A 26,236-nucleotide genomic window follows, 5' to 3' on the forward strand; every position below is an offset into this window, starting at 1 on the left:
TCTTCTTCTTCTTCTTCTTCTTCTTCTTCTTCTTCTTCTTCTTCTTCCCCTCCCCCTCCCCCTTCCCCTCCTCCTTCCCCTCCTTTCCCTCCTCCTCCTCCTTCCCCTCCTCCTCTTCCTCCCCCTTCTCATCCTCCTCCTCCTTCTCCTCCTCCTCCTTCTCCTCCTCTTCCTTCTCCTCCTTCTCCTCCTCCTTCTCCTCCTTCTCCTCCTCCTCCTTCTCCTCCTTCTCCTCTTCCTTCTCCTCCTCCTCCTCCTTCTCCTTCTCCTCCTTCTCCTCCTCCTCCTTCTCTTTCTCCTTCCCTTCCTCCTTCTCCTCCTCCTTTCCCTCCTTTTCCTCCTCCTTCCCTCCCTTCTCCTCCTCCTCCTTCTCCTTCTTCTTCTCCTTTCTCCTCATGTGTGCACCCCTCTCTTCTCCACCCCCCATCTCTCTATAGTGACATCTCCGGCCTCAGTCTCCCTATGTATTATTTCCTGTTCTAGACTATGTGTGGCATGGATGAATGCAGAAGTCCTAAAATCTGTGAATGCTGAAGGATCGGGGTAAAAATTGACAGTGTGTATCTATGGATGTCCCAAATCCCTGTTCATTTCCAAAGTAAATTTGAGTTTGTTTCTTTCTTGTCTTTACATTTATATAACAGGTAGAAAGCACTGTAAAATTCAATAAAATGTCAGTCTCATTTAATATTTTCCAGAAGTGCATATAAATAGAGCAAGGGCTGTAAATATACCACTAAATCAGGGCTGTGTTAGGATGTCCCTATCAACACTTCTAAGCCACAAAATGTCAATTTTTTAATTACTAATATTGTTGAAATTGTGTGTCGGAATATATATTCCTTCAAAATGTCATCAAACTACATGAGAAAGGTTACATTTAGGATGGGATCATTATTATAAGGACCTGATTCATGATTTTAGAGGTGGAGTGTTCCAAGCTCTGCAATCAGAAATCTTAGGTCCATGTCCAAAGGAAGAAAAGCAATGCCAACAGGAAGAATTCCATCTTTGCATCCTTTTTACCTACATAGCCCATCCACAAAAGGGCTGATGCCTTCCTACATCAAGGCAAATTATTATCTTATATCAGCCTATCAAATTCAAATGTTACCTTCATCAGTAAACACCCACATAGACTTACCTAGAAATGACATCGAACCTATTGTCTGAGCATTTCATGCACCATTCAAGTCTCTGACAATAATGACATTTAAAGATAACTGTTTCTCATCCCTGATTCCTACTTCCACATGGAGCAATTGTCATGCAACTAAATTCTTCAGTGGTCTCTGATGTCTCCTATACTTACACCCAACCAGGAAGGAAGTCAGTTAATTGAGAGTAAAGTTTGGAAGAAGAACTAAATATTCAGGAATCCATTCTGTCTGGGTCCCTTGGAGGAGCCTGCTGGGGTAGTCAAGATTCACTAAGATCCTAAGGAAACAAAATCAGAAGCAAAAGTGGTAATCACAGACCTGAGATTCTAAAGGAAGCTTGTGTTGGGTATTCTAACTCCAGAGGTACTAGTAACCTTCAGTTATGGGAGCTCAGTCAAGGTCAGCTCTGTGAGCCTTAATAACCATGGCTGCAATGCTCCCTGGGTGCATGAGAAGGCAGTATCTGGTTCTTAAGCTATGTGGGCTCCATTTCCTCTGGTTATACAGGAAACACTAAAGATTGGGAAGAAAGTGGTCCCCTAAGAGTCTGCTATGGATTAAACTATGTCAACACAAATTATAATCTAAATCCTAATTCTCAATATCTCAGAATATGAGTTATTTGGAGATATAACTCTGGGTGCTTTGATTACCATAGTAAAAATGAGGCCACACTGCATAGGCCTGAAATCCAATAAGACCAGCTACATAAGAGCCATATGGAGAAGGGCAGAGACCTGAAAAATACATCTACAAGAGGAAGAATACCAACAAGCTCAAAGAGGAAGAACTCTTCTGTTTTCCAATGAAAAATGGCCACTGTCAGCCTACTTATGATACCTAGGTGGCAGAAATATGAGCCATCTAGTTTGTGGTTCTCTATTACAGAAGCCCTAGGACACAAACCTTATCGAACATGACCTCGGTTCATATGCCTCCAAATAAACACAGAGATGGAGAATTAGAGGCCTCATAACATGTAATCCAAGGAATTTTTTCTAAACATCCTAGTTTATCTGCTCCTTCCACACAGAGGAACAAAGTGTTTCTAGAGAAAACATCTGTGTAGATCCAAAAACGGAAAACAGAACCTGGCAGACTCTGCAGAAACATCAGAACTCACCCAGCAAGTCCTCATTGTGTTCCATCCCCATCCAGCCTCCGGATCCCTGACCTTTTGATAGAGCCCACTTTGATAGACCTGAGTCTGTAATGAATGAGGGTAACAGTCAGCAAACATGTTCCACCCACCAGGCATCACCTAACCTTTGTGTGTGCCATAGTGTAGCACTTCAGTTATTATGAAACACAGAAAATCTCTGCACTGGGTGACAGAACGGGAACCTGAGCTTTGCATGTACTCAGTAGATTCAATTTCGACTTGAAGACCCAGATTCTATGGACTCAACACCCTAGTCCAGCCCTAAATTTGATACATTCACACTAAAAAGAAAAGATGGAATCTACAACTTGGAAAGTTATGAATAAGCTACAATACCAGTGACGCAAAAGGAATTACAACCCTTACACAGAATTATTTCATAGAGTGCTCCATGTCTTAAGGAGACAGTTTCTTCATGAACTTAACACAGAACAAACCTCCCTACTGAGAAAAAAACAAAACTGTCGAATCTCTGGCTTCTGCCACAGAAAAATGTGCTATCCATAAAATAAAGATGATCCTAGACAACTCATCTTTCTCTTCATCTACTTTCTAGTCTCGACAAATTATGAAAGACAATTTTCTATAAGCATTTGTTGGCATCACTGGCATTCAGTGTATTATAAATTTTAAGCAAATATCAATTTTTTTTTCTAGAATCTGCAAGTAAGTGGGTATACAAGGTGAGCACTTGGAATGATGCACACATTAGCTTTCTGTTCTAAAATCAGATTTTGTGACAGTCATTGTTGCCTTTAAGAAGTAAAACTGAAGTTAGGCAAGCATGCAAGATTTATAGTCCCCCTGTGTCACCACCACCAGGAAGTGTTCAGCTTTTGCAGGTTCACTCGTTTAAATCTGACCTCTTAAACTTTAATGTGAATACATGCCCTGGAAATTCTTCATAAATGCAAGTTCTTATTCCATAGGTCTAACATGGAATATGTGATTCAGTTCTTCTAACAGAGTTCCAAAATGAAATCTAACTTATCCTGATGTCACTTTGAACATCTCAAGGGTCAGATGACCATCATTACAAAACCCTTGGCATTACCAGTGAACCTGTCTATATATGCAGGAGTGACCCTGTCTTCCAGTCCCCACTGAACAATTCTCATATACTGAGCCTAAATCACACATTAGCTCCTTTGTAAACCTTCTGCAAGATCTCTACTTCCCTAGGCACATCTACTCCTTCCTTTAGGTCTTTCTTGGCTTCTGTGTATTATGTTCCTTCTAATTATAGACTTACTTTTGTCTTCATGGCAGATTTTATCCCTGGTGGGCAGGACTAGCATGTATCATGTTCCCTTTATCCTTGGCATCTAGTAGGACAGCTGATTGGGAATAGATGTCAGTTCAGGTTAGCTGAATGGATTAACCAGACTTGGGCTAGGGTGTCAGAATTTAAATTTATCCTTTATCAAGATAAACTGGTTCATCTCTGGTTCTTTCTGCCCTTCACATTGTGGTTGGTTCAGCGTGCTGAGTCTGACTCACTTTCAAGGTTCTCTTACAACACACCATCACTTTTTCGTGGACCACCATTTAAAATTGAAGACCTCTCCTTCGAAGAATAGAACCCAGAAAAAGATGCCTTCATTGGAGGGACTTAGAAGATGTAGTGTTTTGAGCAAATCACTACTCTCTTGGCTTCTTGCTTTGAAAAGTTATGCTAATACCTTCTTACGTTTTCTGGAGTTACGAAAGATAATATAAGAAACAGCGTTGGAATCATGGTGAGCATAAGGTAAGAATTACTAGGTGCTGCCTGCTGCTGTTGGGTATAGTAGAGGAGAATTTACTAGCGTGCTCCCTCCTAGCTAGACAAGAACTAGAGACACTTGATCAAGCTGCTCTGCTTCTCAGCAGGCTCACGTTCTCCACAGCTATGCGTCCTTAGTGTCCTGCACACAACAGTACGCTTTTGTATGTGTTTTCCATTGCATTCCTCCCTGTCTCACCTCATCCAGGATGTTCCTTCTGTGATGCTGCCCAAAAATGTAATGGCCATCACCCTTCCTTCTCTGTGCTCTAGCCCCTCCCCTATGGGCTCATAAGGAAACCATTCACACTGACTCCAATGTCTGTCCACTGAAAACTGTCTTTACTACATGATAGGAATTTCCCTTTTGTTCAGTTATTTTGTAATCTTCCATATCATTACCTTTTCTGGCTTCTCAGAGGTAAAATGACCCACAACAAATGTCAGATTGTTTTTCTCAAGAGAAAGAGAATTCAGCACTGGAGGAGCTGAGCCATCCACTCCGCTTGTAGCTCCTCTCTCAAGCAAGACACAAAGTCAGTATCACCCACAGGTTAAACTGCTCAACAAAGAGCATTTCAACCTCGCCTTTCTTCTATAACTATTAAGTGGTACTATTTCGGCTTTCAAACATGTGGGCTTCTGACTAAATACGCATTGCATTGTTTTTTTACTATATTCCTGAAAGCTTTTCTATTAGACACGTCACTTTCGAAAAAGAAGTAAGCTACGATTTCAAAGACCCCAGCACTGATAATTGTAATCAGAGGCTAATGCATGATTAATGCAAGAAATAAACAACTCATATCTCTAATCAATCACTAGTTACATAATCAGCGAAAATGATTTAACATGACTTTACACTATAGCAGAACAGATGTAGTGGTATGTTTCAAATTAAAGTACATGTTCACATTACAATTACCAGTTTTTCAACAACGCCCTGCTCTAATGTTTTCCAACATTAGTCAATCATTAATTGGGCCCTGTCAGTGTAAAAGATTCTGCACTGTTAACATAATCGTGGTAATATTAACCCTTGTTTCAAAAAGGAAAAAAAATAATTTTATAAAATTGTAGTCATCCTCAGGGCACTAAAGACCACTAAAGACAATTATTACATCCAGGTCCTCACTGCTACAAAGTAAATGAGAAAATACCTTAAATCATTTTTGCAGCTCAATATAAAGTGCTTAGCACATGGAATTATGAGTTTGCCTCTTCTACAAGAGAGCACAGGACACCTCGGAGATCCGTTAAACTGAGAGACCATTCTAGAAGGAAAGCTTCACCACCTAGCAGAAGAAATAAGCATTTTCTAAAACTCCCTTTCATCTGTGTATTTGTGTTGCTGCAAACCATAGGCCAAAGGCTATCACTGACTACACTGAAATCACTCTATGGAAAGCCACTAAATAGCAAACAAATAAACAAACCATGGGTCAGAATCACAGGAGAACAAAGCACAGTTAGCTCTCATATGGTCCAAAAACATCTCTTAATGAGATGAAAGTTCCTCTCACTGTCCACTCACACTCAACTTAGAAAAAGAAGCTCTTCCCGCTTTGAAATCCTCGGTGTCTCTTCATTGTTTGTATAAGAAAAATCCTTTCTTATTTACATACCTCTGACAGCCCTATGCAGACTTTCATGACCTTCAAGTGTATCTTATCTTTCCTGTTTGTGAACAAACATGGGAATTTCTCAGAAAAGCTTGCAGCTCAAGAACAACTCTCATGTTGCTCCCCCATCCCCTTCATGAAAACCAGAAGCACATTCTCACCCTCCATACTAGAGGCAGATGCAAATACATAACCACTGACCATGAAGCAATGGAGTTGGTGATCCTCTCCACTCTTATTATGTCTGTGACTGACTATATATCCTCAAGTCTCCGGGCACCCACTGAAACACGATCAACCTAATAGAGGTCACACTTTAAAAACAACAACAACAAAAACCTGACTCTCCTCTTGGTAGCCATCAATTTCCAATAATTCTGCAGTTAGGAGACCACCTCCCATCTCTAGGATGCGATTTGTCTGGCTTGAACTGTGAGTTCATGTGAGCAACTGCTCTGTTGTGTACAGAAACAAAGCTTTGTTATAGTCATCCACCACCTCTGGCTCTGACATGCCTTTTTCCTACTCTTCCACAATGGCCCTTTGGGTAGAGTTTTGTGATACAGATGTACCCTTTATGGCCGAGCAACCTAATTTCTGTTTTTCTCTGCATTAATAGCCATATCTACTGACAAAGCAGGATTTTTTGGTTATGTTTAAGAGAGTTGCTAATGTGGCGAGTTGTGTGCATTATTCTCATGCCAAGGAAATATGAAAGAATGTCCTGGTTACTCATTAACTCCCCAAGAATTCAACAAGCTTTGAGTATAATATCAGCACACCCAGAAATGTTAGCTTCAAAGTTTGAACATGCTGCTGTGAACAGAAATATCAGAGGGTACCCAGAAACTAACCAACCAATCAACCAACCATCCAAACAAACAAAACAACTGAAGCTTCTCTCCATTAAGAACCCTACTTCCAGTTGGCATGAAGACAGTGCTCAATCAATGGCCTTGACTGGCAGCTGCAGCAGTCCAGGTCTTCTATCTATGGGTCTGTCCCATTTTCAAGACGGTTTTCCCCCTGAAGCATGTATAATAGCATCTGTCACTTTCACTAACTGTATGTACAACCAGAATCAGAAAGATTTATGCCAGACTAACAGAGTGGATATGGGCTGTCACCTCTATCATATATATACTAAGGACCAACCCTATGAATTTGGGCATGAAATTGGCTCATGGGCTGAAAACTTGGGGTTCAAATGTATCCCATGTTTTTCTGACTCTAGGAAATCCTTTGTTACTCCTTCATCACCTTAGGCCTCTTCATGAAAGTCAGAAATGGGATGACTGCTGGAAAACTGATAGAAGGCTCTGCTCAAGACAAGGAAAGAGCAGAAGCAACCAAGAACTGCTTCCAACTCAGGATATGTCAGCCAGAAAGTTCACTTGCTAGGAGCTCAGGGGAAGGGATTTTAACTATTTGACATAAAAGATCTTGAGAATGAGAAGATGACCTTCTTCCAGAGATGATGAGCAATATCATTCTCTGCAGCCCAGTTGAACCAAGAGCCACAGGATGATGCTGCCAGAAAGGAAGCATAGTTCTCTTACAGGGAGGAGGAGGAACAGGACTATGATGTAATTCAGGTCTCAGAGCATGCAACAGCCTTGCCACCCAAAGTCTAACATACAAAACAGTGGAGCTGCCAGGAGACCCCTCTGAGGCTCCAATCTCTTTTGAAGTAGATTCTTTTCTTCATTATTTTGATAAGATTTTCTAGAACCTAAACCCCAAGAGTCAAGACTCTGAAGCTATGGTTCCAGCATGCTTCAAATGCTTACATTATGATGATGACTTAGGCCTTGAAAGAAGAATCCTTTCCATGTAGGACAGTCATAAGTCCTACATGACCCAGAGAGGCCAGGAACAGGCACACACTAGCACTGGCAGAAGCTTCAGCACTCAGAAGCAAGGGGATAAGGAATGTCCAGCCCAGATTGTAAATAACAATCCAATTGATGAAGATTCTGGTGTAGTAGATTGCATTGTGGCAGCAGTGGCTGTAAAATAAACCTACTTTCAAATATACTGGGATTCTAAAACTCCAAAGATGGGCTGGCAGGACCTCCATCCTACCTGTTACTCGGCATGGACCTGTTGTGAAAACAAGGCTAATCACAATTAAAGGGGGGAAAGCAACCAGGACATCTTTGTTTCAGTTATTGTTCTTCTTTTTTCTTTTTTTTAATTAAATGAAGGATTCAAACTATTTTCTTTTCCATATACATCTCCTAAACAGAGGTTAGACTTTTGTAAATCTCTAAGATTGAATGAATTTCTTTTGCAATTTATGCTATGTCCAGTTTTAATGTATAAATAAATACTAGAACAAAAACAAATAAATAAAATCTAACATATAAACTTCAGATTATCCCACTTTCTAGAAAATAGAATAGAGTTTACCAAAGATAATCTGAGGTCAAATAGAGTTATAGTATAATTCTTGACTTGAAAAAAATACAAGCAAAAGGAAATATATATATATATATATATATATATATATATATATATATTAGAGAATTTAAATATTCTGAGCCTGTGTGCTTAGTAGTCAAATTTCCCACATTTTGTATCAACAGAATAAAAATTGTCTTCCTAATTTCATAAGATGCTACAAGGCTCTATCTGGTACTTTGAACTATGACTAGATAAAACATTCAGTATTCTTAGATTAAAATATATTTTTAAAGATTTAATAAATGTAAAGGGGTGGGAGTAAAAACATAATCCCTCTGGCCTTAAAAGTTTAAGGGGAGGAGGGCTGAACCATCTTAGAATCTGAGAGTCTAAGTCTCCTCTGGTGACCTGATAATAACTAGCTATTGGGAGAAGAGTGTGCCCAGTTCCCTATCTGCATTTTGTCAAATTAATAAAATCAGAAATTAGAAGTATCTTCTCTTCTATTTCCTCTCAACATGTCTGTTCTGCTTAAAGAACATGCTTGTTTTCTTCACATGAAGTCAGCTAGAAACAAATCATTTACAATTATCTCCAAGATAAACCTCGAACTTAGCTAAGCATCCCTTTTTTTCTGAGAATCAATTCTGCTACTAAAATGTTACCTTCATTTCTTCATAGCTTCTGGAGTTATAGTCTTCATGATAATATTTTAATGTCACTCTGCAGGGCCATTTCTACTGAAGTCAGAAATAAGAACACAGTTCATGGATTCCATTGATATTTATCAAATACTTATTGTCATATTCTCTGGTGACTTCTGGGCTGGGCCTACAAATCTGAATAACACTTACTTCTTTCTCAGAAAAAAAAAAATCAACAAACCACAGAAAGAATTAAAGAAGCCAATTATAATCTTACATTAAAGTTATCAGTGGCTGTCTGGTTTATGCAGTATTCTGTTGCTGTCCTAACCATGGATGACCATATCTGGACATCCTTGGACACTAAACTGAGAGATCATACCCATATAGAAATCAGATATTTAATGGATCAGCAGTAAATCTTTGTGTCCAATGAAACTACTTGGTATCAGAATACAAATGCCACAAAGGTTTTGTAAGACCCAACATTATAAACTGATAAAATAAGGATGTACTGATACCTTGTAAAACACATATTTTCAGCTATAATGCTGTTAGAAATATGCTCACAGCAATAAGTACCCTGTACTTGGTTCTTGGCTTATGGTGCAAATATATTTCTCTACTATAAGAACCCAAATATCTTCTGCACATGACTGCGTCTTAGATAGGAGGAAGAGAAGAGGTGACTGGAGGAGGAGGAATGAGGAGGAGGGAAGAGGAAAGGGATGAGGGAGAAGGAAGGGAAGGAGAGGAAGGAGGAGGGAAGAGAAAGGACGAGGAGAGAGAGGAGTAAGGAAAAGGAGGGGAAGGAGGAGGGGGAAGGAAAGGTTCAAGGAGATGTGAATGTGGGCCTAAAATATAAGGGTAGTGTTACAGCAGGGAAAATCAATTACAGATGAGAAAAGCTAAAGGTTTCCCACTGCAGCTCTAAAAAAAGCATTATAATGAGAACAGTAGCTAATAATCAGAATGACAATAGTTCAAAATTATATTCAAAGAAAAAAGTCAGTATAAGCTGCACATACTTTATGTAAGTTTCACAAAGTGACATAAGTGATAGCCGATACTGCCCCACACAGGAGAGGATAAGCCTAACAGAAGGAGTAACTGCAAAGGAAGCTTGTGATGCAGCTCTGGCTGAGAGATTATCTAGAACTTCAGTGATGGCCAAGAAGAGTAAGCAGCCTCAAAATGTGCCCCTCCCTGAGTGTTACAGGAAATCCACTCTACCAGCAATTCTGTGAATTTAACAGGCTTGACTAAAAATTGTCAGAGATACAGGAAGTCATCTCTAGCAACCACTATTGTGATAACGTGGAGGGGGAAAAATTCCCATCACTGTATCTTCTTCCACAGCATCTTTTTCTCTCCCTGACTCAATAACTATCATTTATAGTATGAAAATCCCTCTGTATAGAGAAATGTAGATTTCTTCAGCCAATTATAAGAAGTCACATACTTAACACAGGAACGGAGAACAAGAAACATCCCTTAATGCACCAGAAAATCCACCTGGAGAAGCCGCATAAGGTGCACACAGGAGAAAGATAGATCTTGGTTGTGTTTCTCATCATTGGCCATCCAGTTACCTGCTTCCCACAGCCTGCAGTCCTTACAACCAGTTCTTCAGTAATTGCCAAATTACAAATAACCCCTTAAATATATGGAAGTGATTTCCTCTGTGTGGTGCATATATTAAGTCTATAAGAGTCTTGGACACAAAAGAACACCTCTTATAACTGAAGTGCCTTTTAACTGCTTATTTGATAGTCTGTCTTACAGCATGGGATGTTAGAAACTTCCCAAGGAAGTGAGTATATCCTGGGGAAGCTATCTCCAGGCACAGGAAGTAAACAGCCGTGTTAATCTGGTTCTTAAGGTCACAGTGTGCACAGCTGTAAAGGTCAAGTATTTTCAAAAGCCAATTCTTTGTACTGAGATAATGGTGCACTCCCCACCAACCTTCTCTGTGTCTCCTCTTTTATGGAGAAGTTGACTCTTTAGTGTTAAAACATACAGGAAGATGCAAAGGTGAGAGGAGACTGAAACAGTGTTCCTGTTTTCAGTCACTCGACTCACCAGTTATATGAATTCCACTGAGAGCCTTGTGCAAAGAGCAGGTGGCTATTGTGAGCCCACTGGATCTTGTCAGGAAAAGAAGATTCTATATCAAAGTTTCCTTCTTCCACCTGGATGGACCCAGTTGACTTTCTCTAAGTTGTAAACACCCTGATACATCTTGTGACATCTTCCATTCAATATTGTACCTTCTACTCACACAGCGAAATCCAAGTCCCAGTCTCCTGAGAAGTCTCCCCTCTCCTTTCCTGCGTACCTCATGCTGAGACCATCTGATGAGACACACTCCTGCTCTACTGCAATTACTAGTTAACTCTTCCATCAGTGACTACCAGCCTGTGGTCTTGCCATAAGATTAGATTCCTTTGAGAACAAAAAGAATTGACGTATCACAACAGATAGTTGTTTAAGATTTAGGGAAAAGGAGGGAACTCTGGGATGCTACAGGGTACATGCTCTGTCTAAATAAGTAAGTCAAATCCAAAATGATTTTGAAAGATTCTTCAGGGAGAATACAGTACATTTTAGGGAGATTGACCACTGTGTTACAACTGTGTGAACTATGTCATGTACTTCTGCCAGCTGAGTGCCAATCAAAGGTATTTAAATTTACACCACACTTTTTTAATAAATCCCCATTTAATTAAGCAAAAACAACTAAGACATCTTAAGAATAAGCAAAGCCTTCATTACAAGCATCTTTAGTTGTATTTAAATGAATCCAAATGTTTGTCTGAAATGCACTGCTTATTAAGTGTCTTCTTTTACAGTAAAGGCTAAACTAAGAAGAAATAAACATAAAATTATCTTAGAAGTGGTATTAGGAATATCAAAGATTGAAAATATTCCCTCTCTGAAGACTCCATAAATAATTCTGAGAGATGCTAGATGTCTCTATTAAATATTACTTTAAAATGGAAAGAAGGGGAGAAGAGAAAAGGAGAGCTAATTTTCCTTGGAGAATGGTGTACAGTAGCCATTTCCGATCATCTATTTTTGAAAATAGTTCCTTGATGAAATTACACCTAGTTTGATTTTATTTCTAAGCTTACATACCAATCTTGTGGATCACAAATTGATGAGTTTCTCACGGCTCAGACTAATTCTTGAATGTAAATTGGACATCTTGTCTTTATTAAATTGAACACACTGACTCTATTACAAGCTCAAATCCCCAGAGGTAAATTGTGAAGTGTTTCAGATCTACCTAAAGTTATAATTAGGCAGCAGCTTAAGCTGTAAGAGCAACTCTGTCATGTGGCAGCTAACTGCTAATTAAATTAACAAAACACATTAAGTCTCATCAGCCAAAGCTTTGCAAAGATTTCCTATGCGGTCCTGACACTTTCAGTGATAGTTAAGTTTAAATTTTAATTTTAAAGGCAAAACAAATCTATGTAAGAATCATCCATCACCTCCTTTTACAGCTAATGGAATTTACAAAGACTAAATCCTATTTCAGAACCTCCAACCGCCTCCCTGCCCCCCCCAACCTTCATACTTGAACCAATGTCATATTTGAACTATTGATCCTTTAAGGACATTAACTGCCATTATCTTCCTCTGGCTCTCTATGTTTTGTTCATCTTTCTATGTTGTATAATTGGTGTTACAGACTTCTGTTCTAATATCACTTGTTTTATAGGCTGAGGTATATTCAAAACTGAACAGTCTCTAAGTCTGTACTCTGAAAATTGAGAAAATTTCCAGCAAGAGAAAGAGTAACTCTGGAAGAAGGCTTGAAGAACAAGAGCACTTGTGTAAGCATCAGGACCTGAGTCTGAATCCCTGTGTAAAACGTTAGGCATAGCGGTGTTTGCCTGTAGCCCTAGCAATAGGGAAAGTAGACCTGTGGATTCTCCAACCTCACTCACTAGACAGGAGCCTAGCCCAGTCAGCAACCTTCTGATTCAGAGAGATATCACATCAACATCACCCTGTCTTAGGGTAATAAGGCATTTAGTAATAGAGAAGACACTGTATTTCTCTGACCACCACCTGTGAACACACAGTGGGGTGTATTCATCTACATATTCACATACCTGTAAAACACAGACACACACACACACACACACAGAGAGAGAGAGAGAGAGAGAGAGAGAGAGAGAGAGAGAGAGAGAGAGAGAGAGAGAGAGAAACAATAATCCCATGGGTTCTCTTAAAGGAAAAACACAATAAACTATCAACATAGTTTAAAATTGTATATCATGGATAATCACAATATCAATTCCCATATTAAGACTGGTACAATCTCTTAAGGGTGTAATAGTGTGAGAAGCTCGGGTACAATCTGTTCAGGATGTAGTACTTGTCACTTGCAAACTTTCTCTCAATAGTTTAGTATAAAAGCAACTTGGAATGTTGAATCTTATCTTCTAGACATATGGCTCAGGAAAGGATTCCTGTGTATAATATTGACTATGAAAAATAGTTATGAGTTGATATTGTATTGGACAGGATAACTTCTCACATACAGTTTCAAATTATGTTTTGATAAAACCTCATAAATTATCGTCATAAATTTTCACAGACTGCTATGGAAGAGTAAGGGGACCTGGGAGAGAAGCAAAGTGGAGACTGTAGGAAAAAGTGATCTGAAGGGAAGGAAGGCACTCCAAGAACAAGATGCAAATTATGAAAGGGTCACAGTGATATCGGTTGCTATATACAATTTTCAAAAGTTAAAAAAAATGAGTCAAAAGAAATTCTCAACAATTACGAAACAAACACAAATAGTGAATCTTAGACTTTGGGGCTCATAGCCCATCCTTACCACTCACTAGTTTCTATGATTTCAAGCCACCCTGACCTTTCGAGGTGCCCTGCTCATCTTTCCCAACAGCATCAGTGATATTCAGCAAGTTGTGTATGCTCGTGACAGCACTGCATGCACCCGAGAGGGACCTCAGCGATGGATACTGTTTGTCACACAAAGCTGGGACAGCGACCCAGCGGGTAATGTTCCCACATAAGTATAAGGAACTGTGTTCAGATCCCTGACACCCATGAGAAAGCTGGGTACAGAGTTGCATCCGTAACCCCATACATGTTGAATGGGTGACCAAGGCACAACACCTAAAGCTTGCTAGCCAGCCAGCTCACTGAATGGGTAACAGAGCCTGTGCCAAAATACAAGGTGTAAAGCAACTAAGGGAGACAATCAGTATTGACTTCTGACCTCCACACGCATACATTTACATACATGTACACCTGCATACAGGTACACATGTCTACCACAAACACAAAATTCACTGACTAGCGAAACAAAGCCTTGAGGGCAAGAGACACCACCTTGAGTTAAAAGCATGATCTTTGGCTTCCTCAATGAATCACATTAACTTTGTTTAAGAATGCATCCTAAAAGAAGCAGACAGAACACAACATCAGACAGAGCAAATAAACAGAGCCATATGCCTCAGCACATTCAAATCAACCCTATTCCGTACTGGTTTAATTTGAGCACTGAAAATGTAGGAAACCACTGACTATATAAATAAGTGGGTGGATTTAGGTCCAGGAGAATATCGCTACAAATTCTTTGTGAGTCGGCTCATGCCACATGCCTCAAATGAAAGATTTTTTTTTTTAAAAAAACTTTCTTTCAAGGAGTCAATTAAAGAGGCAATTCTACAGAGCAGAATCAAGGAATTCTAACTCAAAGATGAACAATGAAGTCACCATGTGGGTCAAGGTCCTCTACTGTAAGTAGCTGGGTTGGTTAAGGTCCTCCATCATGAAGTCACCATGTGGGTTAAGGTCCTACATTGTGAAGTCATTAATTATGCTAAGGTCCTCTGGCCTTCTAGATAAGACTGGTAGACATCCAGGTCCTCCTGGGTCCAAGAAACCATCTTCAACACTTCCACATTGCTTCCCTTGGTCGTACAGCAAGCTCATAATAGACATAGAAACAGAGGGGTGAAAAGAGAACTAAACACTTCAATCTGCAGAAAACAATAGCTTTTTTTTTTTTACTATTGCAGAGATTTTTTTTAATGTTTTTCATTTTGTTTCTCCCCCTAGTTTGTTCAATCCAACAATGCTGCATCAAACTCCTGCTTGGCAAATTATTAGAGGTATATAACCTCAAAAAAAAAAAAAAAACAAAAAAAAAAACAAAAAAAACCCAAAATCATTGCATTCCCATTGTCCCAGGTATTTCTGTGTAAATACCCTTTTTCCCATCTTACAAGACAGCAGGTGGAAAAGCTGAGAAGTCTGAAACACAGGAGAAGCAACCTGCAGCCAAGAAGGCTGTTGGGACCTCAGCTGGGACCTCAGCTGGTGTGGCCAGAAAAGGAGGTCTAAGGTTCGAAACCTAAGTGCAAGGGTGAAACCCTGTCCTGGCAAGAGGAACTGGCAGGTACTCCTGATCTGCTGAGCGCTCCAGAAAGACCTTGTACAAAAGGAAATACTCAGCTGCAAAGTGAAGAGAAGAAAAAGTAGCCGACCGCTGCTAGTGTCACAAAGCCATCCAGAGGCAACAAGAACGGTGGCGACCAGTGTAGTTATACTTTGCAAAAGATCAGGTAATATCCTACTGAAGTCGAGCCAAGGAAGACACCGAGTCATAGGGAAATGTGTGTCAGCTGGCACACAAGTCAGCTATATGCCAGCACTACTTCCAGTACCATCTGACCACCCTCACCCGGTGCCACACCAGTGAGAGTGGTTTTCCTGAAGCATCTGGGCACTAGCTGCTACTCGTCACTGATTGTCTTGGCCTCAACTGAGCTCCTCTGTGTAGACCACACCAGAAGTTTATCATTGCCATCTCTATTTGAAAGTTCCTGGTGACAAGGTTAAAATTCCCAAAGACCTGACTGATGTTTACTTCAAGAAGAAGCATTTGTGCATACCCGAGCACCAGGAGGGAGAGGTCTCCCCCATGGAGAGATACCAGTAACAGAGCACGGCTGATCAGGATGTTGCACACTTGTAGATTTTGCTAAAGATCAAAGCTGTTGCTCGGCTCCAGGGCTATCTGGGAGCTCAGTTCCCTCTGACAAACTGGTAGTCTACAATTGCTAGCAACCAAATCAAAGAGCTTCCTGTGTTATGGAAGAAAGGAGAAAGGAAGAAAGGGAGGGAGGGAGGAATAAACGAATAAATGAATAAATGAACAAACACACAAACCCGCCATCCCTTGTAATTTCAAGTTCCTAGGACTGTGCAGGTATCTAGCCTGCTAAGCATCATCTACATAGCAACCATCACACAAGCAATCCCCGAGAGAGACAGCTGACCTGGCTATGTTTAAACAACAGCTAGCTGAACTAATAACTTCAGTTTCCTCTAGAGGAAGATAAAGGCTGGTTTGTTGAGATGTCACCTTTAAAGTCACATCCTTATGCCATGTGCTCTATGAAAGTCAATGCTCAGCTTGCTTTCTGGGAGACGTTACAACCCGACCCAGTTCACTGATTCTACTCAAGGCTGGTTGGTGTGTGCCCCCATTCAATTTCCCGATTATATGTGGTTTACACTGTTTGTGGTCAGAGGACATCATGTTTAAGATGGAATGCTTGAATGGATGATGGGTGGGAATGACTCCAAAGACTAGAAGAAGACAAGCAACTTGATTGGAAGAAATTATGTTTTGACTTGCAAGACTAGCATGCAGATTATTCTGGAAACCAGAAAATATCCAGCTTTCTATCCCTGTACCTAACCCCTTTATAGTGTCAGGAAACCAGGAGCTTAAAGTATCACAAAGACTATAATGGGCTACAAAGAAAGCCTGTATCAGTTGTCAGGGAAAACTCTATGTCTCCAGCATATACCTTAGATACACAATGTTTGCAAGAGAACATTCTCAGATAAGTGTTATAACATGTACTGTAATACTAGCAACTTGGGAAGCCACGGGAGAGACTGAAAATTCAAGGTTTGCCTAATTTACACAGAAAACATCTATATAAGAGAATAAAAAGTGGCTTCTTTCTTATGGGTTTAACAAATGTTATAAACATATTTCATGAAACACATCCCAAAATAAGCCATCCTGATGCAGGCACTGCACATTGGCTCAGAGCACAAGACCACTCACAGGCCAAGTCATAGGCCCAGGGCAGGTCTTGCTACTTCCTGCTCCCTTTCCAAAGCTTAGAAGTTGTGATTTCAAGGTGCTGTTAGTGTCATTTACACATGAGTTTGTAGAAGTGTCAGCTTATTCTACAGCCTTCACCACTGTCCAGTTAAAAAGCGGGGACAACCTTGATGATTGTTCTTATATCTACTTACAGTTAAACCTCCACTAGCATCCTCCACCCAGGTTAAAGCAGATGGGAACGTCCTTCTCTTTGTTGTACACGATGTCCTCAATTTATAGCACCACATACTGTATAGTAGAATCCATGTTCTCTAATGAGGGGCATAGCCTGAACCCTTAGCTACATGACAGTGGGCAAACTCGAGTTCACACTAATATGTTCACACAGCACCACAAACAATAACAAAGCACGGGGACCAATATAGTACCTTCCATTTCCTTCCCATCCCACCTAGGGACAACCCAGAACTGCTGTATGGTGAACCATTGCTATGGTTCTCAAGGGCTGGGGGGGGGAAGGAATATACATTGTTTGTTTATTTTCTAGATTATTATTGTCTGGTTGTTTATCAGTCTAGACCTTTAAACTGAAAGTCATAGTCTGTGTTCCCAGAAGGCGATGCTGATGAAGTCAGGAGTGAAAGAGATCAGGAGAGAGCCAACAAACTACAGATCATCATTTTTACAACTCTGCTTTTATTAGTTTTCATATCACTGAAAGTTAAATGCTGGGGTTGGAGGGATGGCTCAAAGAAAAGTATACTCTGCTTTTCCGAGTTTAGTTCCCAGCACCCATATCTGCTAGCTCACGACTGCTCTATCACCAGTTCCAGGGAATCCAGTGTCCTTTAGCCTCCAAGGGCAATTGAACATGCATGTGATTCATGTGCACATACACACACACACACACACACACACACACACACACACACACACATTGTTTTTTTAATATAAGGTTAAACATAATTCTTGAGAATGTTGGGTAAAGAGTCAAAAGATCAGTTTTAAAAGAGTCCCTCTGTATTCTTGGCTGGAAGTTGGTACTGGCCTTCTGTTAATCTATGAGAGCATTGCCAGTAACCGTCACCTGGTAGTTTCCAGAAGGAAGGAACTCACAAAACATCAGGTAAATCCACTTGTGGAGGTCAGGGAATGTGCCACCATAATCACTCATCCTGAGAAGCAGCCTGAGGCTCTGTCATCTGTGTGGTGAGAAAATGAGCCCTGGCTACTCACCAGCCTAGCACAGAAGCAGCTGTGCACCAGGCAACCCTCACACGCACTTCCCTGAAGTAAATGCCCACGCTGCACTTAGAGTTTAAATTTTCATCAATCAAACACATGCAGAGAAAACTGGATGTTCATTCTTCACCCCCTCTCCCCCGACTCTCTCAGGACAGGGAAGCACACTCTTTTTTTTTTACTATTTTCAGCTTTTCAAGTAAACATCTTTCACATGTATGGGGCTTTTCCTACTAAGATCTGGAAAGGACTTCCACTCTATTGTTACTCATTGGTAAAGATTCCATTTCATAAGAATATCAAATTTTCATAGTCTTTATCCCTGGTATTATTTTCATCGTGTCAGAAAATACAATCATGACAAAATATATAAAATGTTATAGTGAGAACCAATAACTCTCCCTGGGGGTGTGGGGAGAGAAAAGAAAGGAAGCTGGAGGCCCTTAGGCTTTCTTCATTTTATTTTTAAACACAGAGCATCATTTTAAGTGCAAAAAAATAATAAATCCTAGAATCTCTTTTTCCAATACTTTCAACAAAGCACCAGTATTTTCTATGCTTAAAGGGGGAAAGACACTAATGAGAAGACATCAACACTGGCAAACACAGGTTATTTTTTAAAATTAACCATTTTCGTAACAGACACACGGTGTGGCAACAGTAACTGCCACATACTGGGGTGAAGCATTGAGAATCTCATAAAAGGGACTCTTAGCCGAAGAGAACCACTCTGAATAAATGGAAGCTGTTTTCATTCGGTTTTCTTGGAATGGAGATCCCAAAAATAAGTGGTTATAGACAAACAGTGAGGATTGCTCATTGCCTTCAATGAATTTCAGGAATGATCAAATGCCCCTGTTTAACTTAGCTAGCGGAAAATTAAAATTGGATTGCTACCTGGCCCTTTGCTGTGCTACGTGGAACACACCAATCCATCTGCCTGAGAAGCTGCTGATGTACAAAAAATACTGCAAGGGTCAAAACACAAATGAATAGAATCCAGCCATCCAAGCCACCTAGAAACTGGTCTGAGAATAAGGAGCCCTGAGAAGGGCATTCTGTGCTCCCTGACACCAGACAGAGACTATGAGAAGAGAAACCAGTGGAGAAAAAGCAGCAGCATAAATACATGGATCCCAATACAGATGAACAGAACGTAAGAAAGCAATGGGCCAACACCAGCCTTTGAGCGCGACTCCTGACATTAAGATCAGCAGAAACTAAGCCTACAAAAGGAAACTGGACACAAGCTTCCTTAGCTCCCAGAACATTTGAGAAAACCTGGATGCAGAAAATATGCAAATCAGCTGACCCTATTTAAAATGCTTTCTAGCATAAACAGCACAAAAATGACCTTTGTTGGATAATTAATTCAGAGGGAATTCTTACTCAGAAAGAAAATTATCTACTGTGTTTCACACTAAGATTAAAAAAAAAAAGATAGGTCAACTTTTTACTAAATACCACAGAAAAAAATTCCTCACTCAATCAAGTATTAGCTCAAAGCTTCTTGGGAAGCAAATGAATTTGGAATTCCACAGATACTTCCACAGATACAACCACAGAACCCTTCATCAACCATGTTTAATAATGATGCATTACCATGTATTATTTAAATAATGAAATGAAGCTAGCTCCTTTGCATAGCCAAAGCTTCCAAGATTAATCAAGCCCTACATATGTCAGGACTGTGGCCCTCCTGTCAGCACCAGCCTAAAGTTAAGGAACAAATATTCTGTGCATTCTTGCAGGAACTTATAACTTGCATCAAAAGCTCTTATATCATACCACCTTGCCATACTGGAACATAAATATATGATATCATAGTGACTTCTCTTGAGTCAGCCTATCGAGTGTTGGCAAAATAATGCCATCTGACTTCACATCGAGATACTTAAATCCCACCAAACCAACTTCAATGGCAGTGCCAACAGAGAAGCCAAAGCCAATCTTGGGACATCATTGCCATCTCCTTTTTAACAATCTGATAGACTCTCATGCTGTGACTAGGAGTAAATCTCCCACATTCTCGTTCTCTGTCTTTCAACCAGCTGTGTGAAAAAGAAGAGGAGCTAGGAAGAGCAGCGATGCCTACCTTCGCTGGTGGCTACATTCTTCTGGGCTTTGGTTGGTGTGTGATCTGTGCTTGAACTCACGTCGGATGAGACGCTTGAGCTGCCTTTGCCTAGAACAAAACAAGAGGAAAAAAAAGTAGCTTCTGAGTTTTGTAATTTCAGAACTGGACCGTGCCTTTTACTCAGTCACACACTAAGCCACTCATGTCCAAGTAAGTGCCTGTAACACAAAACGTGGAGTTTATTAAAGGGTTCTGACTTATGCACTCAATATCTCTGGGGAAATATTTGACACACATTACAGCCGAACCAAAACCCTCTTATAACATAGCCTGACTATAAACTCAGACAAGAGTATAAAACATGGGCAATGTGCTAATACAGTCTTGTCTTGGCATAAACATGAATAAGGGAGAACGTGAGGGGAGCACACCCACTGCATTAGCACCACTATACACTTTGCATCTCAGAGCTCTATAAATAAGGAACTCTCAGAATGAGAAAAAACATATCAGGAGCAAGATCTTGAAAGTTCCACATGGCTGTATCACATTAAGAACACAAATCCATTGTTTAATGTCTTTCTGGGAAATAACAAAAACCAACCAACCAAACAAAAACAAAAAAACAAAAAACAACCAACGCCATATCCAATACAGCGGTCCTCAATCCAGGAAGAAGTTTCTATTCAAGAGGATACATGGGAATGCTTAGCATAACTTTTGGTTGCTTAGCATAACTTTTGGTTGCCATAGGCAGGGCAGAGGTGCTACTGGTATGTGAACGACTGTGGCCAGAGTTGCTGCTAAATGTCTTAGAATGGACAAGACAGTTCCCCACAAGAAAGAACTTTATAGCATAAATACCAGGCATACTTGGGCTGAGATCGCTGAGTCTACCTGATTGCACCTAAGTCAATGGCGGAGATTCTGCACCTCTCACCATTTACACAATCATACACATCGATAAACATTCTCCAAAAGACATACTAAAGACTATAAATACAAATCACACTAGTCCTCAGATGAGAGCTATGATGGGAGATTTCAAAATGTTCCATGTACCCTGACAGAATGAGGTAAGCATTTTGAAGGGATCTAGCAGAGAGGGGACCTCCTGTTGTCATTGAATTCCAAGCAGCAAATGCTAACGTTAGGGTTAGGCTTATCATTCACTCCAATGGTATGAAGTTGGTCAAAATCATGTGCGAGGAAAAGACACCACCAGCTATTAAAGGAGAGTTTGGTTCTGGCTAATACTTTGGCTTCTGCCTTGTACCTCCCTGTGCAAAGGACGCAGTTAATTTATACCCAGAATCCTAACCCAACTGTGAAATAATAGCTACACCTTCCTTGTGTCAGATTCTTTCATGTCACAGTGATGGTGCAGTGATAGAAAACCCACTAACTGTTATTAAAGACACAACTGTTTCATACCACAAAAGTTATGATCAAAAGTTGATAGTAATGGGGAAGCACTGACTTCTAATGGTCTTCCCAGTGTGATATGCAATGAATTGGATATTTACTTTCTACCAACATGTTAAAATCTTAAGCCCCAAGGACATAGCATTAAAGAATGAAGCTCTTAAGAAGCAATTAGATTATGAGAATGCAATCTTCATGAATAAGGACTATGTCCTTAAAAGGTCTCAGCCCTGGTCTGCCACATGAGAGTACAACCAAACAGCAGTATAGGAACCAAGGAGCAGGCCTTTAGCAAGCACCAAAATGTGCAGGCACCCCACTCCTAAATGATTAGCTTTCAAAGTGTAAGGAGTAGGCTTCTATTAGATAGAAACCACCCAGTCTTGGGTATTTTGACATAGTAATCCATATAGACTAAGCCAAGTTTAGCTGAGTAAGCTGATAGTCTAAATTCACAGCGTAGAACAACCCAAAGTCTTACAAGTAGGAGCTTCAAGATTCTGTCTCCCATGTAGGAAGTCATGGAAAAATCCAAGTTCAAGGGTAATATCATCTGAGCTGGGAAGACAAGTGGATTTGTTTCCTCTTGCCATTAACCCTAACTCACTGTTGGTGCTCCAAACCAAGTCTGCTATCTAGACTGCATTTCACCAATGTCTCCCTGCATGTTCAGTGAGATGGTATAGTAACTATTGGTCTGGGTCTAACAAACCTTTTGGACTGGAGTCTTTAGAGGTCGATTGATACAGTGAGTCTCTCTTACCAACTTAGAAGTATGTGAACTTGCCCCCTGTCCTCATGACAGATCTCCTTTGCTTTGTAATCTTGAACATGCACTCTGACTACCTCCCTCTGCACCGGAAGTTCAGCATCTATATTGACTAGGGAGGTGCTTAACCTAAGAGATTTCTGCTGGCTCAAATTGTTAATGATTTTGCGTCCAGGTTCAAATTGTTAATGATTTTGAGTCCATTAGAGTATTCCCCAAAGCCAAATAATAGAAGCACCTCTTTTAGCAGAACAAAAAAAAAATGATATTCTAAACCATGTAATACATAGACTTAAATAAGTTTAATTATGTTATTTCTTGCTGATATGTAAATGGAAAACATAAAATAAACTCCATATGTTATACACCTGACTCAACAAGAAAAGGAAAACAAAGTAACAAGCAAAAATAATAAAACTCATAACATTCAAGTATAATAGCATTAATTTAATATGATAGGTGATGGTATGGTTTTTGGTGGCATTAACTTGCATTTCTTAACTTGAAAATATTAAACACTGACACCTAAAGCCTATGTATGTTTGCTTTTGAGGATGGCTCTGCTCCCCGGGGGGGGGGGGGTGAGAATTAACTCCACCTGCCCATCATTCCTCGATATAAACACAGGGATTTTTGATTTTGGAAGACAGTGTCTTGCCATGTAGGTCTGATTGGTCTGGAACTTTCTATGGAGATCAGAATAGCCGTGAACTCACAGAGCTGCCTCTTCCTGCCAAGTGCTGAGATTAAAAATGTGTGTCACCACACCAGGCTGGGAGTCCCCTCTTACAACAAAGTAGACCCTGGGCAGAGCTCCATTTGGTCTGATTTCTTCATTCACATCTTTGAGTCTTTTGTTTTCTCTACATCATTAGTCCAAAATCACTGCAGAAGAGCCCTCCCTTAGGAGACAATGACATCTTACAGTGGGACTCACGCTGTGACACCAAGATGCTATGTTTTAAGAGTTTCACCGCATACAACAATCATCCTTGTCAATGGACCAGTTGTATGAATACTTGCTCATGATGAGTAATGATTACAGCAGGACACCCAGAGAATCCATCACCTTAAATGATCATTCCTACGTGTTGGTAGCATTCTGAAAACCCAGAGATAACACATGCCTGAGGAAATTCTCAGTCACAACTGGAAATGTGCACCATCCTAGTGCTGGTGAATGAGGAGAAGGAATAAAGGGGAGAGAACACTATTATGAATGAGTCTGTGAGACCTGGCCGAGAGCACCTGGGTAGGGTGGTACACCCTCATACTTTAGATGCTTCGTCTTATTAAATATTCACTCCATATGCTCAATATGCTCTCAATTGTAAGTCCAAAATCTCTTTATTGTTAGACTTCTCTATTTCCTAATTATCCCCACTGATACTAGCACAAAACCATGGTTATGATGGACTGCTATTACATTCTGAGAGTATATACCTACTTTATGCACAAAAATGCAAGGCTTTCTTACCCCTCAAGAACCACGTTTTGTCCCCTTGAAGGCAAGACTGCCTTGACTGATGTTGTCTATCCTTCAAGAAGTAAACATTTTAAAAACACACTAATGTTTAATGCATTAGCTGAGAAATTTAAGATAATTAGGAGCCCAAGTCCAGCTGGTTCTCCGTGTCTGAGGTGGTTACATTTGATAACGTCACCACAAACACAAAAGCGTTGTTCTGAAATATCATGTGATTATCTACTCACAGCATTTTCATCACCAGATCGATGCAAACCTTGTCTTATGTGTTTCTCTTCAGAGTCATCATGTCTGGTGTGCTTTTGGTTCACTTGTATTCAACTCAAGGGTAACAACATTGAATTTGTCCAACATCAGAATGGGACATCTGCTTTTAGGAACCTTAGAAAGCCTTTTAGAACTACACCTGGAATCTTTTCAATGATAAAATTACCAAGAGACAGCAGTAATAAATCATGTTCCAATAAACAGACCATAAAGGAATACCAGTGAGAGCTGAAGATATACCTCAGTGTTAGATCACCTACAGAACATGTACAAAACCCTGAATTTGATCCCACTACTGAAAAAGATGAAGCCAAATAACACACACAAAAGAATTGTGGCAAACAGCATGAGATTGGAAGGCAGAATACCCCCTCCCTAAACTTCTCATGAGAACATACTCCAATGACTACTTCTGAGTATGTACTTCTGGTGAAGACAAAGATGTCATATCTGTGAGCAAAGCTGTGGACGATCAAATGTGACTTAGGTATTCATTTGGGTAGTTAAAAGCCAATAACTGTGAGAATACAGTAGCCATCAATGAGAGAGCTGACTACATATTGTCCTGTCTTACATATGGGTCTGCATCTTGTGGCCAGATTTTCTGATGACACAAATGGATGGCATGAAGGATCCAGTGTGAACAAGCCTAACACTGACCCTGTACTTGCCTAGTCTTGGGGAAACAACTAAACCCAGTCCATCTTATGAAGATCAACACCTGCATTCCACAGCTACTGCTGTCATTAACAAAATAACTGAGATATATTTTTAGGGATGATACAAGCAGCTCAGAAATACTCAATTTCTTAATGTATCTGGGTCCATATTATAGCTACTGCCATGGTGTTCTCATCAAAACCAGTTCCCAGTGAGTTCAAAAAAAGAAAGATGAGGATGGCAGGGTAGTTGAGTACAGAATAAAAAATTAGGTATTAGGTGATATTAAAGATGAAAGATCCATTCCACTGAAATTGATAAATGTTATCTATAGCTACACTAATAAGTGTTCAGATAATTATAATCCTCACCATAAATAAATCAATGGGTGGATTAATTATTATCAATTCAGACACCCTCTCAACTCAGGGATGTCAGAACAACCATGTGCCTGCCTTCACACCAATAATTTTCCCCTTAATTAACAACTCTAGGTGGGCAGGTTCTGTATATGTTTCTTTAACATCTGTATCACTGTGCTTGCTAGATCTACATTATGAACACTCAGGACATGTGTTAAACAGTTTACATAAGTGGCTGGCTACAGGAATGAAGTAGAGATTTATCCTATTCCTTTATCCCCAGCCCCATGATATTTTCTAAGAAGCAACATCCAAATCCATGCTTGCTCAACAAACTCTGTACAGCCATTGTGCTTAGAGCTTGCAAACAGAACTTCCAAAACACGTATAGATTCCCAGTGGGGACATGGAGTATAGTAGTCTGTATTAGTTTCCTGGAGCCATCATAATAAATTACTTCTAACTGGATGACTTAAAATAACAAGAGATGTATTATTTCACAGTTATGAAAGCTGCATGTTTGAAAGGAAGATGTTGACAAGACCATGTCCTCCTGATGGGCTCCATGGGGAATCTGATGCAAGCTTCTTTCTTAGCTTCAGTAGGTTGCCAGTAATCCTTGAAGTTCCTTGGTTGGTGGCAGCCTAATTCTCCTCTGTCTGGGACATCACATAACTTCCTTCCCTCTGTGGTGTGTGTCTTTTATAAGAATACCAGTCATATGGATCAGAGGCCACTCTACTCTCATAGCCTTCAATACAGCAAACTGCATCTGCAACACCTCATTCGCAAAGAAATGTGCTATTGATTGGTTCTGGAACGGACATAAACTGGAGAAGAGAAAGAACATGGTTCGCACCAGTGTCAACTCAGGCATCATTAAACAGAAAATCCCACCCTGATCGGCTGTATGGGGACTCACTCAATGCTCCCAGTGTGCCAGCATTATTAGGAAGGAAAAGCAAGATTAACAATTAAGATTTAGAGTGTCATAGAATTTAAGAAGTTTGAGATGTCCTGTTTGAGGAAATGCAGCACTTAGCACACAGGCTGCT

General features: G+C 40.2%; 1 protein-coding gene across 1 annotated transcript in view; it reads right to left on the reverse strand.

Annotated features, from left to right (window-relative positions):
- Nucleotides 1-26,236, reverse strand: part of Fbxl7 (F-box and leucine rich repeat protein 7) — a 345,775-nt gene that overhangs the window by 225,068 nt on the left and 94,471 nt on the right. The window contains exon 2 of the mRNA XM_028767625.1: nucleotides 20,231-20,320. Within this exon, the coding sequence (XP_028623458.1) occupies nucleotides 20,231-20,320 (90 nt within the window). The remainder of the gene's footprint in view (nucleotides 1-20,230; nucleotides 20,321-26,236) is intronic.

The sequence above is a fragment of the Grammomys surdaster genome, unplaced genomic scaffold (assembly GCF_004785775.1).
Source record: "Grammomys surdaster isolate TR1022 unplaced genomic scaffold, NIH_TR_1.0 174, whole genome shotgun sequence".
Lineage (NCBI taxonomy): Eukaryota > Metazoa > Chordata > Mammalia > Rodentia > Muridae > Grammomys > Grammomys surdaster.